This window comes from Carlito syrichta, unplaced genomic scaffold, assembly GCF_000164805.1.
Source record: "Carlito syrichta isolate Samal-C Ts95f unplaced genomic scaffold, Tarsius_syrichta-2.0.1 Scaffold87133, whole genome shotgun sequence".
NCBI lineage: Eukaryota > Metazoa > Chordata > Mammalia > Primates > Tarsiidae > Carlito > Carlito syrichta.
Window position 1 is genome coordinate 104670 of NW_007031229.1, and position 13658 is coordinate 118327.

The 13658-nt window shown below is 52.3% G+C and overlaps 1 protein-coding gene across 1 annotated transcript in view; it reads right to left on the reverse strand.

Annotated features, from left to right (window-relative positions):
• The window catches only part of CARM1 (coactivator associated arginine methyltransferase 1), a 20129-nt gene extending 7599 nt beyond the window's left edge, over positions 1–12530 (reverse strand). The window contains exons 1-8 of the mRNA XM_021712082.1: positions 12395–12530; positions 12151–12276; positions 9946–10052; positions 8930–9034; positions 5989–6099; positions 4931–5108; positions 2988–3078; positions 2738–2819 (exon numbers count right to left, since the gene is read on the reverse strand). Of these exons, the coding sequence (XP_021567757.1) occupies positions 2738–2819; positions 2988–3078; positions 4931–5108; positions 5989–6099; positions 8930–9034; positions 9946–10052; positions 12151–12276; positions 12395–12530 (936 nt within the window). The remainder of the gene's footprint in view (positions 1–2737; positions 2820–2987; positions 3079–4930; positions 5109–5988; positions 6100–8929; positions 9035–9945; positions 10053–12150; positions 12277–12394) is intronic.
• Positions 12531–13658: the final 1128 nt, after the last annotated feature.

Consider the following 13658-nt stretch of genomic DNA (forward strand, 5'->3'; position numbering starts at 1 on the left):
CGAGGCTGCGGTGGCTGGGAGCGGCCACTGCACTCCAATCTGGGCGACCAAGTGAGACCCCAACTCAAAAAAAAGAAGATATACAGGCAGCCAGCCACATGAAAAAGTGCTCAGCCCCACTCATCATCAGAGAAATACAAATCAAAACCACATTGAGATACCACCTAACCCCAGTAAGAATGGCTATCATTAATAAAACAAACAACAACAAATGCTGGCGAGGATGCGGAGAAAAAGGAACCCTTCTACACTGCTGGTGGGAATGCAGACTAGTACAACCTCTTTGGAAGACAATGTGGTGATTCTGAAAGAACTAGAAATTGACCTTCCATATGACCCAGCAACTCCCCTATCGGGAACATACCCAGAGAAACTCAAATCATTCTGCAAAAAAGATACCTGCACACGTATGTTTGTTGCAACTCTATTCACAATAGCAAAACATGGAATCAACCATGCTGCCCATCGAAGCTGGACTGGATAAAAAAAAAATGTTGTACATATACACAATGGAATATTATGCAGCCACAAAGAAGGACAAACATATGGACTTCGAAGCAACTTGGATGCATTTAGAGTCGATCATACTCAGTGATCTATCACAGAAACAAAGAACAGAGTACCATATGTTTTCACTCATAAGCGGACCTTGAACAATTATTATAATACTATAAAAAAGGGATTGGCAGTAGTGGGAAACAGTCAGGGGAGTGGGGTGGGATTGGCAGTTGAGGGAAACTGCTAGGGGAGGGAGGTACATACCTCATCAACAAGGGTACCTGCACAATCAACGTTTGTATACCTAACCCTAAATTGTATCCCACATCTTTATAATAAAAAAATAAAAATAAAAGAATTACTTAGCCGGGCTCGGTGGCTCAGCCTGTAATCCCGCGCCTTTGGGAGGCTGATGTGAGTGGATTGCCTGAGCCCACGGGTTCGAGACCCGCCTGGGCAGCAAGACCTCATCTCTACAATAAATCAAAAAGTCAGCCGTGTCTGGTAGTGCATGCCTGTAATTCCGGCTACTTGGAAGGCTGAGGCGGAAGGATTGCTGAAGCCCAGCAGGTCGAGGCTGTGGTGGCCGGGAGCGGCCACTGCACTCCAGTCTGGGCAACAGAGTGAGACTCCAACTCAAAAAATAAAAAAATAAAAAAATAAAATTACTTGAGACACAGTGAAAAGGTCCACTGTATACATAATCAGACTCTCAGGAGGAAGACAGTGAGGCAGAGACAGTGTTTAAAAAAATAGTAGAGCCGGGCTCAGTGGCTCAGCCTGTAATCCCGTGCCTTGGGAGGCTGAGGTGAGTGGATTGCCTGAGCCCGCGGGTTCAAGACCCGCCTGGGCAACTTGGTGAGACCTCATCTCTACAATAAAAAAATTAAAAAATTAAAAATTAGCCAGGCGTGGTAGCGTGCACCTATAGTTCCAGCTACTTGGAATGCTGAGGTGGAAGGATCGCCGGGGCCCAGCAGGTCAAGGCTGCGGTGGCCGGGAGCGGCCACTGCACTCCAGTCTGGGCGACAGAGCGAGACTCCAACTCAAAAAAAAAAAAAAGTAGTAGAGATAAAAAGAGACACTTCATAATGAAGATCAATCCAACAGGAACAGAGAATCCTAAACCTGTATGCACCTAGTAACACAATGTCAAAATATATAAAGCAAAAATTATAATGAAATGGAGACATCAATTAAGTCTATAATCAGTAATAGATAGGAAAAACAGATTTTTAAAAACCAGTAAAGAAAATTTGACCAATGTGATTAACATATGTGACCTAATTAACATTAATATAACACTGCCATCAGCTGGTGACTACTTTTTTTTTTCAAATTCATATAGAACGTTAACCAAAAACAACCACACACTGAACTTAAAGCAAGTCCAAACAAATTTCTAAGGATTGAAATCATACAACGTATATCTCTGACCACAGAAAAATTATAGACAGAACAGTATACTGATTATGCTATGTTTTCTGAGGGAAAAAAAGGCTTTAAAATACTTGTATTTGTTTATGTACATTTAGGTGTAAAAACTCTGGAAGAATAATAATACTGCTTGCATTTAGGAAGGGCAACTGTGCCATTGGGAGATGAAAAGTCGTTTTTGTTTTTTTTTTTAATTGGAGTCTTACTCTATCTCCCAGGCTGGAGTACAGTGGCACACTCACTGCCACCATAGCCTCAACCTGCTGGACTCAGGCAATCCTTCCACCTCAGCCTTCCAAGTACCTGGAACCACAGGTGTGTGCCCCATAAAAAAATGCTACTATTGCCACTAAAAACAATCGCTGGAAAATAGTTTTTATTCTTCATAAAAACTGCTATTTATGTTAGAATATAATGGGTTTAGTATTGTTACTTTTTTGTGTGTGAGTTGAAGTCTCAATCTGCCACTGTGCTCGGCTGTTTTGATTTTTGAGACATGGGTCTATATATCAATTCAAAAATCTTAGGTAAAGTCAATCAATAAATTATATCAGTTCACCACAGATCAGTTCACCTAATAACAACTTGCATGCATAGCACGCTGGCTGGGTGCTAAGTGTTCTACATGCATTGCATTTTATTTCCAAAATGTCTGTGAAGGACAGAGGTGAGGGCTCGAGAGGCAGTGGCTTCCCTACACAGCTTGGACCAGTCTGACCATGAAGCCCATGCCTCCTCCTGTCACCCCAGAGGAGAGTTGTGCCCAGTGCTACTGCAGTAGGGCCCTGGGTGTCCCACTCACCACCACAGGCTGCCGGAAATACTCGTCCACTGCAGCGCCTCGGAGGGCTGACAGGTCCACTCCGTGGAAGGACGGCTGGTACCTGCGGAAAGCCCCCCCCAACAACATGGTCACCAGCAGGAGAGGTGGGTGGGGTGGCCATGCCCTCTCTCCCAGCTGGCCTCATCAAGCCCAAGTGTTTCAGGCCATTCGAGGAGCAGGGCCCCTGGGTTGGGCCATCCCTAGAGGGCAGCACCCCCGGCACACTCACCAGAAGTTGGCCTTGGTGAACTGCTCCATGTAGAGCTGTTCATCCGTGAAGGGCGCAAGGTGGACGTCACCAATGGTGGGGAACATGTTTCCTGGGAGCGGGGCAGGGAGGGGTGCTGGTGTCAGGTGGCACATCCCACAGGGCCTGGTGAGCTCCCCAAGGGCACCAAGATCCCACCCCTGGCGTTCCCAGCCTCCCGTTCATTTGTTCATGCATCTACGTGACATGGTACTGCACGCCTATGCTGGGGGGTGTCATATCTGCCACGATGTGCCTCACAGGGCCTCACAGGTAAGCAAGCGGCACCCTCAGCACTATTGTCCATGCACACACAGTGGGGAATGCAGAAGCAGAGTGGGTCCCAAGGTTACACTATTGCCACTGAGGGCCTCAGTGGAGGCCTCAGGCTTGGTGGGGGATGCTGAATCCCCATCCCTGGGGCTGCCCAGGCTTTGGCACAAACACCAGGCCAGCAGAGTGGGCCACTTGGCCGCCCCAGTCTGGGCATGTAGCCTGAAAGGGAAGGAAGGGCAGGTCCTGCATCTGTGACTCACAAGCACCTGACCTCCAGATGTGGGCATCCAAGCAAGGAGAGGGAGGCATGGAGGTGCCAGTGGGCCTCTGCTCCTCCTCACCCCACCAGGCTGAGCCAGAGATAGGAGATGCTCACACACCCTGGGATGGAGAGAGATGTTCAGCTCTGGCTCTGAGGCCACATCCTGGGCCACTTGCTTCAAAGACCTGGGTCACCTCAGGGAAGGGTCTCAGCCTAAAAGATACCTATGGTTCCTGCCAACCAGGAGGCAGCAGCTGGGGGGAGCTGCCCTCAGTCCCAGGAGAGTATACTGAGCTGGGCTGGAGTCTCTCCTGTAGGCCAGCTGGCCAGCCTCCCCCAGCATGCTGCTGGACCGAGATAGGAATGTGTGGGTACCAGAGCCTGACTCCACCTGGCTTCATGTCCCACCAGAAGGGGCCCTTCTGCTGGGACACCCCACCCGCTGCCAGGGCAGACAAGGGAGCAGGGCTGGACAGCCCCTGGGCAGCTTCACCACCTACACTCACTCAGAACAAACTCAACACAGCTGTGGAGTGGCAGCCCATGCCCTCCAACAGCAAAGCTGAGGCAGGTCCCAGGGCCTGGATGCAGAAGGGCGAGAGGCCCAGAGTGGGTACTTCCTTACCCACACCAACCAGGCCTGCATGGGCCTCACCTGGTACCACTTCCTACGCTCTGTCCCATGGCCACGACCCCAGCTGGGGAACCCCGCACTCCCCCACCACACAAAACTCCCTGCCCACATGGAAATACTCTGACACAGGCATGTACACAGCACCAAACAAACATAGCCACACATCATAGGTACGCAGGGCCACGCAGACCCCAGTGACAGACAGGCAGACACAAACAGTTACCAATGACTCATACAATAGGTGTGGCTGGGGATAACAGATGGGCTCATCAGACAGTAGCCTCACCCCCTCACATACATACACACCCACCCCCAGACTCTGAGGAGAGCAGGGTCTGTCCCAATTCTCACTGCCAGCCAGAAGCCCAGCACCAGGTCACAGAATGACAGAGATGTGGAGGCTCCAGGGCCTGAGGGGCAGATTAATGTCTGGCCTTGTTCAGACTCAGGATTCCGCAGCCAGCTGGAGCAGGGTAGGGGCAGAGAGTGGGGGAAAGACCAGACTCCCTTGCACCCTGGGCCACTGACACAGGCAAGCAGGGGCTGAACCACCCATGGGCCTACTGGGCAGCAGTCAGAGGACCCGACCAAGGAGTCCCAACTTCTCAACCTGGTTGATGTAACCCTGGCCTCCGAGCAGAGACTTGCGGCCCAGCAGCTACCCCAGCATGCTGGCAAGCTCACGGCCCACACGCCCACGGCCTGCAATCTCCCCTGCCAGCCCCATCCCCACACGCCAACAAGGACACTCACCGCTGGGCTTCAGGTACTTCTTGGCGTGGAGGTAACTCTCGAGCATGCGCTCGTTGAAGAGCATGTAGCCCATGGGCTCTGAGATGATGATGTCCACCTGCTCAGGCAGTGAGACCTCCTCCACCTTGCCAGGGATGACCACGATGCGATCTGTCAGGTTGTTACTTTTCACCAAGACCTGTGGGCAGGCAGGCAGGGTCATGGCCTGCGCTGCACCCCACTGCCTCCTCTCTCTGCTCACGGCTGCCGAGTCCCTCACCTCCTCCGCAGGCATCCCGACCACAGTCGAGATTCGTCCCAGCCCTGTTCAGGACCACCCCTGCAGCAGCATCCCAGGTCCCCCACCCTGCAAGGACAATTGCTGAGGGCAGCAGAGGCAGGGATAAGCAGAATGTGCAACAGCCACCAGAGCTAGTGACTGGACCCCAAGCTAACAACTCCAGGCCAGGATCTGTCCTCCAGACACAACTGCCATGAGAGAGGGGCTCAACACACAGTGTCCCCACTGGGAAGGAGCTAAATAAACTATCCATCCAGGCAAAGGGATGCTCTGTGGCTACAAGACGGTGAGGAAGGTCCTTCCATGACCCAGGCAGTCCCAGAACCATGGGCAGGGCAGCAGCACGCCTCCAATGCTGCAAGGGAGACGCTCACATCTGCAGCCCACAGGAGAGCTCTAGAAGGACTCCCTGTGTACCACACTCCATCCAGTGTGGGGGCTGGGTGGGTGGGGCCAGGAGGGGAGAATGTTCACTGTTGGCCCTTTTATAGTTTTTATATTTTGAGCCTTGGAATGAAGGTTTCAGTGCAAAAAAAGGAAAATGTCAACTGCCCCTGACCCTGTAGGTGTCCAGCCAGTCATGGAGGTGACACCACTGCAGACCTCTCCCTCCCACAGCTGTTCAGTTGTTGGGACAACTGAGAGAGCAAAGCACAGAGGTGACAGTCTCAGGTCCCCTGGGCCTAGGGTTCCAGGGGCTCCTAGCAGAGTCTGCATCTCTGGAGAGGGCAGGTATGGCACTGATGGGCACGAGGCTGGGCACTGGCGGGACACTGACCTCAGCATGCTGGGCCATGGTGCTGGCCTCCACTGCGTAGATTTTCCTTGCTCCAGCTTGGGCAGCGAAAAATGACAGAATCCCAGAGCCACAGCCGACATCAAGAACAATCTGAGTGAGGAAGAGGCAGTGAGAGCAAGACACAGAAGGTGACAGTGATCATAAGGGGCGAGCACATCACCAGGAACTGCACCTAGGCCATCTCCACCCTCAAGTCTGCCCCTCATGGGCTCTTGATCAAAATAAAGATAACTAAAGATGACTGCATCACAGCTGGTCCTCTGGGAGGAGGAGCCCAGGAAGCCCCTGCAGGCCTAGGGAAGCCTACCAGCAGTCGAGGGTGTCCTGCCAGGCCTCAGCAGCCCTCGAGGGGAGGAAAAAACCCAGGGGTGTTGGCAGCAGCATTCATGGCTCCTCGTCAACTCCTGCCCTGAGTGATGGCCAGGGCCTCGGCTTGGGCAGATGGGGGCCCCAAATTCAGGGTCGGCTGGGTTCCCCCAGGGCTGCTGGCCTGGTACCCCAGTCTGGAAGGACCCCTCACCTTCTGGATGTGGGGCTTGCTTCTGCATGAGTAGGGTGAGGGCATGCATTTCTGCTGGTGACATGCGGGAGCTTTCTAAGGACAAAGACTCTGGGTATAGTGGGCAACAAGTGCCCCGCAGGGAGACTGTTCTCAGAGGAAGGCCTCGGGAGGCCTCTCAGAGCTCAGGATGTACCAGAAATGGATCCATCCTCAGGAAACAGGAAGGGATTTGCCAAGAAGCATTCCCTTTCTCTTTCTAAGTACTGTCCCAGCGCAGCCAAGCCAGTTGCCAGACAGCAGCTCGGGTGGCCCAGCATCCTCTGGGAAGTTCAGCAATGCAAAGGGGCATGACCCAGGTGTTAGAAGGGGCAGGTCCACGCAGACCCACGTGGAGAGCCCTCCAAGATATGCTAAGGATAAACACAGACTTCCACTTGACTCAAAAGAGAAAATAGGCTAGGCACAGTGGCTCACACCTGTAATTCCAGTACTTTGGGAGTCCAAGGCAGGAGGACTGCTTGAGCCCAGGAGTTTGAGACCAGCCTGGGCAACCTGGTGAGACCTCGTCTCTACAGTTAATAAAAAAATATGTCAGGCATGTTGGTGCACACCTGTAGTCCCAGCAAATCGGGAGGCTGAGGTTGGAGGATCGCCTGAGGCCAAGAGGTGAGATTGCAGTGAGCCAAGATTGTGCCACTGCACTCTAGCCTGAGAGACAGTGAGACCCCAATTTTAAAAAAAAAGAGAAAATAAATTCACAAGCTTGGGTTATTTCGTGAGGTTAGAAAACTTTTAAAGGAGCTAAGGAAGTGACTAGATAAATTAGAGTGTCCAAGTGACCTTACAGCAAGTCCCAAGATGCTCTGAATATCTAATGCCCAGCATCGTGACTACAGTTAATACTGCTGTATCGTATACAGTCATGTGACGCTTAATGACAGGGCTATGTTCTAAGAAATGCATCATTAGGCAATTTCATCGTTGCACAAACATCACAGTGTATACTTACACACACCCAAGTGGCACAGCTACTACACACTGGGCTGTATGGTGTAGCCTATGGCTCCTGGGCTATAGGCCTGCCCAGCACGTCACTGTACTGAATACTGAAGGCAATGGTAACAAAAAGAGAAATACCTGTATCTCTAAACACAGAAAAGGAACAGTACAGACAGACATAGTACTAGACTCTTACGGAACCACCCTTGAGTATGTGATCCACCGCTGACCAAGGTGACATGTGGCAGAGAATGGATCTTAAGTGTTCTCACCACACACACACATACAAAGGTAACTATCAACCAGGTGCAGTGGCTCACACCTGTAAGCCCAGCACTTTGGGAGGCCGAGGTGGGAGAATTGCTTGAGCCCAGGAGTTCAAGACCAGTCTGGGCAAAATAGCAGACCCCATCTCTACAGAAAATTGAAAAATTAGCCAGGTGTGGTAACACATGCCTGGAGTCCCAGCTACTTGGGAGGCTGAGCCAGTAGGAATGCTGAGCCCAGGAGGCTGAGGCTGTGATGAGCTATGATTGTGCCACTGTACTTACAGCCAGGGTGACACTGGTGGTAGATGTTAGCCTGATTGTGGTACTCATTTCAAAATGTTTATGTATATGAAATCAACATATTGTCCACCTTAAATAATTACAACTTTAATTTCTCAATCACAGCTCAATAAAGCTGGGAGGAAAATAGTATGTCCTAAGACATACCTTAAGAGGGTAAAAAGGGGTTGTCCAAAAGAGTATGTAGAATACAATCCAATTTCATTTTAAAAAAAAAGAAAAGAAACTCGATGAAACCATTCTGAAATCTATGTTGCTGTCTGCACAAAAACAACTGGAAGAAGAGGCCATGCTGTGGGCACCAGCTGTCTCAGAGGGAAATGACAAAGGCCCATGCTTGGGCTGTAAATGTGTGTTGAGTTTATATAGTAAGTAGATTTTACTTTTATGATCCAAAAAGATTAAAGATAAAATCAACGAGCAAAGAAAAAGAAAACTAAAGACACCAGGCTCGGTGGCTCAGCCTGTAATCCCACGCTTTGGGAGGCCAAGGTAAGTGAATTGCCTGAGCCCACAGGGTTCGAGACCCACCTGGGCAACTTGGCAAGACCTCATCTCTACAATAAATCAAAAAAATTAGCCGGGCGTGGTAGCACGTGCCTGGAGTTCCAGCTACTTGGAAGGCTGAGGCGGAAGGATCGCTGTAGCCTAGCAGGTTGAGGTTGCGGTGGCCGGGAGCGGCCACTGCACTCCAGTCTGGGCAACTGAGTGAGACTCCAACTCAAAAAAAAAAGAAAACTAAAGACAACAGAAGCAGGGAGGGATCTGATGCGAGAGCCAGGCCTCGCCTGTGCCAACTCTCTAGAGAACCCTGTGGTCACCGGACCCCGCCCACTCATGCCCAGCTCACTTTGTCCTTGAAGTCCGTGTGGTTCTGCAGGATGGCGCGCTGGTAGGTGCCCGTCCGCACATAATCCTGCATCATATTCTGCTGCTGGGACAGGTAGCCGTAAAACTGGAACAGAGACACATCAATGGCACGGGGCACGCAGCAGGACACGTGCTGAGGCCTGCCAGCCCTGCGACAGAGAGAGGGGCCATCTCTGGCATAAACCTCCCTCCAGAGGCCGCACACCCTCCACCTGGGCCCCACTGGCACCCCCGGGAGCGGGAGCAGGAAGCCAGAGGGCAGCCCCCAGGAGGGAAACCACCACCATCACCATGGCCAAGGACACAGCCAGATGCCACCTGGACCTGGAAGCCGCCCAGGAGAACTCAAGATTTGCCACAGGGAGGTTCTGGCATCAGGACCACCTGCCCCATCCTAGGGACCCCAAAGAGGAGGAGGAGCAGATCGAACAGAACCCTAGAACTCAGAGCACCAGGCAGGTGAGGTGTGGTGTCTCTGTAAGACAGCAGGCGAGCGGGAGGCAGTGTGGCACCTGGGCAGGGCACAGGCTGTGGCATCAGGCAGACCTGGCTTCCCATCTTGGCTCTGTTGCATAATAGTGGTGTGACTTGGAGCAAGTCACTTAACCTCTTTGAGCCTCAGTTTTCTCATCTGTAAAACGGGGACAATAACAGCACTTACCTCCTAGTGCTGTTGGGAGGTCCAAGTGGTTCTGTGCACATGACAGCACTTAGACCAGTGCCTGGTCCACAAGGGAATATTCAGGACATGATAACTGCTCTACCACTATTCACGCCCATGGCCCACCTGCACTCAAATCCTTCCAGCAACCTTCGCAGGCAGGCACCTGCTTCTCCACTTCACAGATGAGTGAACTGAGGCCCAGCCCGCAGCTATGCGGCTAGTAAGGGGCAGAGCCCGGATGGGAACCCAGGTGGGCCTGCCCCAGACTGCAAAGCCTCCTGCAGGTGGGTGGGGAAGCCACCGAGGGGCTGGTGAGGGCGGGCACGACCCACCTGGAAGTACTGCACAGCAGAAGACTCCTCTGTCCGCTCACTGAACACGGACCGCTCCAGGGTGTGGCCCCGGCAGGTCTTCAGGATGTTGTAGAAGGAACAGAAATCTAGAACAGGGAAGCCAGGTCACCAGGGTTGGCAGTAACCCACCCCTGGAAGCCGGTGTGTGGGACCACCATGAGGGGGGACTCTGAGGGACACAGATCCTGATGTGTTCACCCTGAACACCTGTGGCCATTTTCCACAGATACAGTGTTCACATTCCAGAGAAAGGAAGGGCAGCCACATCTGCCACCTGGTGATCAACACAGGAGGGACAGAAGTTGTCCCAACGTCAGACTGCTGTCCGCTGGAAGTGGGCCTGGGACCTCCTCTCCAGAGGGCAGCTCAAGTACATGTCCACTGACCTGGGTGTCAAAGCTCTGGCAATAAGCCCACATCCACCCAAAGCTCAGAGCAGTATCTGTGCATGGGAGCAGACACCAATGTCTGTTAAGAGGGGACAGGATAAGCCCAGGACAGAGAAGCCATGGCAAGGAACTGACCACTACTCTGTCCTGACAGCCAGGGAATGCAGCCCTTTAAAAAGAGCTACATAATTAACATAGAACACTGGCCGCTACATTATATTGATTTTTTTTTTTTATGTAGAGCAATATTTATAAGACAATCTTTTTTTTTTTGAGTCAGAGTCTTGCCCAGCATGGAGGGCAGTGGCACAGTCACAGCTCACCACACCCTTGACCAGGGCTCAAGTGATCCTTCTGCCTCAGCCTCCTGAGTAGGTAAGACAATAGACATGAGTCACCACACCTGGCTTATGTTTTGTAGAGACAAGGTCTTGCTATGTTGCCCAGGCTGGACTCAAACTCTTGGGCTCAAGCAATCCTCCTGCTTCGGCCTCCCAAAGTGCTGGGATTACAGATGTGAGCCACCAGGCCGGCCTGACAGTTAAAAAAATTAAAAGACATAGTACAGGATGATGAAAAGGTTTTGGAAGTGGATGGTGACGGTCACACAACAACATGAGTGGACTTAATACCATGAACTGGACACTGAGAAAGGGCTAAACTGGTCATTTGCTTCTAATGGAGACTATACTATTTATTTATTTATTTATAGATTTGAAAATGTAGTTTATTTAGAAAGTAAATGAGAGAGTGAGAGAGAGAGAGAGAGAAGATTCACCTCCTCAAGATAGGGGAGGAAGCCAAAGTCAGGAAAACATCATTGTGGCCACAGCTCAAAGAACCACATGGCAAAGACCAGAGTTTAGCACAGGAATGGCCAAGCCTTTACAATGTTAAAAAACTGATAGAACTGAAAGAAAATATTCAAATAGAAACAGAGTAGAGAAACTAGAGGGCTTTAGAACACACCACCACTATCACTGATTATCCTGGTGGTGCTGTGTGCAACTTAGTTTTTAACAGTGAACTTGGATTATTTGTGTTTGTAAAGACGGAAAGTGGGTTGTGGGTGCAAGAACACCTTGGCCGGAGGTGAGCAACCTCAGCCACTGGCGCTCTGCCCCCACCCCCTCCTCCACTGCCTTCACCTTAGGGCAGCAGCACACAGGTGGCCCAAGGGCTCAGGCTGCCTGAGGAACGTCTGGGTGGCTGCACAGTCTCCCAGAGATGAGATGGGGCCAGGGGAGGCTGGCAGGGACAGCAAGGAGACAGGCATCCCCCCTTCCTCTTTCCCTGCCCCAGTCCCTGAACCAACTGCAAGGCTCCCTTCAGGAGACCAAGCCATGTGATGGGACTTTCGAGGGTCTCCAGCTCTGGGTGCCCCTCCTACCCACACCTGCAGTGGCACTGCCTCAGGCTCCCCAAGGTCTCCTCAGGAGTCTTTCTGGGGCCTCCAGCAGCTTCTCAATGGGCCAGAACAAGCCTCCACCTGCTCCCAAGACCTTATCCTGTCTCATCCCCTCAACTCCAGCTGCAGCTGGCCTGGGGCCAGCTGAGTCGGGACAGGTCTCTTAGAGGGGACATAGAAGCCGAGTCCTGAAGGACCAGCAAGGGGCATCTGGATACAATGTTTGCCAAGGCAGCAAGAATGCATCTGGACACATTTGCACATAGGAACGCAACTTCCAACGGCAGGGAGCCTTTGTCGGGGTGGATGAGCTGCCATCTGGCCGGGGCCCGCCACAGCGCTGGGCACACTGGCTTCAGGTCACCCGGACCTCAGGAGGGCACGTACCATTGGGGGTGGCGAATTGGATGAGGACGCTGTTGCAGCCCAGGGTGATGATGAAGGACTGTTTGCCCACACGGCTGCACTCCGTCTCCCGTGACACTGAGCACTTGAACACACACACGTCTTCTTCTGCGAGAGGAGAGAGTCTGGTGTGAGCAGAGGATCCCTGCCAGCTGCCTCCTTTTGGGCCCGTGTTCCTGTCCTCCCCTCGGCATCCCCAGATCCTCCTGGAGTGCCATGAAGTCACCTGGAAGCACTGCCCAGCACACACTGAGGCCAAGGGTGCCAGTCAGGCAGCAGGGACAGCCTGTGTCCTCAAATAACTCCACATCCAGGGGCAGAGGGTGGTGTCCCCAGGTGACCAGGGTCAACACGATGACCATGAAGGCACCCCGGCCCTGAGCAGGCTGAGGCTAATAGACACAGGCGAGGAAAGGATCAAGGCAGAGGCAGAGGGTTATGGGACCCAGGGGGCCTTCCGTCACAGACCTTGCATGCCACACAAAGGCACACAGGCTTCCAGGTCATCATAGGCTTCAGAGCCAGAGACGCCTCTGCTGCCTTCAGCCAAGCCTATCTGTTCTTGAACTCATGTGGTGCGGAGCCAGCAGTGTGCCTATGGCAGCCAGGCTCACGTCCTCCATGCTACTCACTCAATGTGTGACGCAGGCAGGTCACCCAGCCTCTATGGGTCTTGGGCTTCTCATCGCCAGGGGGGCTGATGGCAGGGCAGTGGTCCAGTGAGTTAGGACACTGCAGTCAGGTGCCCGTCACCGTCATTGGTCATTCACTTGACAAGCATATGGTCACCCCCGCTCAGCATCACCAGGAACAGGACAAACCATTCCATGCCGTGCCCCTGCTGTACTGAAGCAGGATGGACATGGCACCTGTGTGCTGTTCTTGGCAAAAATGTTTATCCCAACCCATCATCAGGAGACAGCAAGAGACAATGGCACGTGAGCATCCAGTGAAAGCAGGACCCTGGGCTGAAGCCTCATAAAAGACATTTCTGAAAAGCTATAAACTATAAAGGACAAGGGGAACCGCAGCACAGTGGTGCACACCTGCAATCCTAGTGTCTTAGGAGGCTGAGACAGGAAGATCACTTGAGCCCAGGAATTTCAACCAGCCTGGACAACATACAGAGATCTCTTCTCTACAAATAATACAAAAATTATGTGTGGTGGTGCACGCCCTAGTCCCAGCTACGTGGGGGGCTGAAGCAGGAGGATCACTTGAGCCCAAGAGTCTGCAGCTGCAGTAAGCTGTAACCACACCACTGCACTCCAGTCTGGGCAACAGAGTGAGACATCTCAACTCAAAAAAGACAGCTGGGGAAATGTGAGTATGGACTATACATGCAATGAGTTTAAGTTATCTGAGTGTGACAGTACCACTGTGGTTTCGTAGAAGAATGCCTCTGAGCCGGGCTCGGTGGCTCAGCCTGTAATCCCGTACCTTTGGGAGGCTGAGGTGAGTGAATTGCCTGAGCCCACGGGTTCGAGACC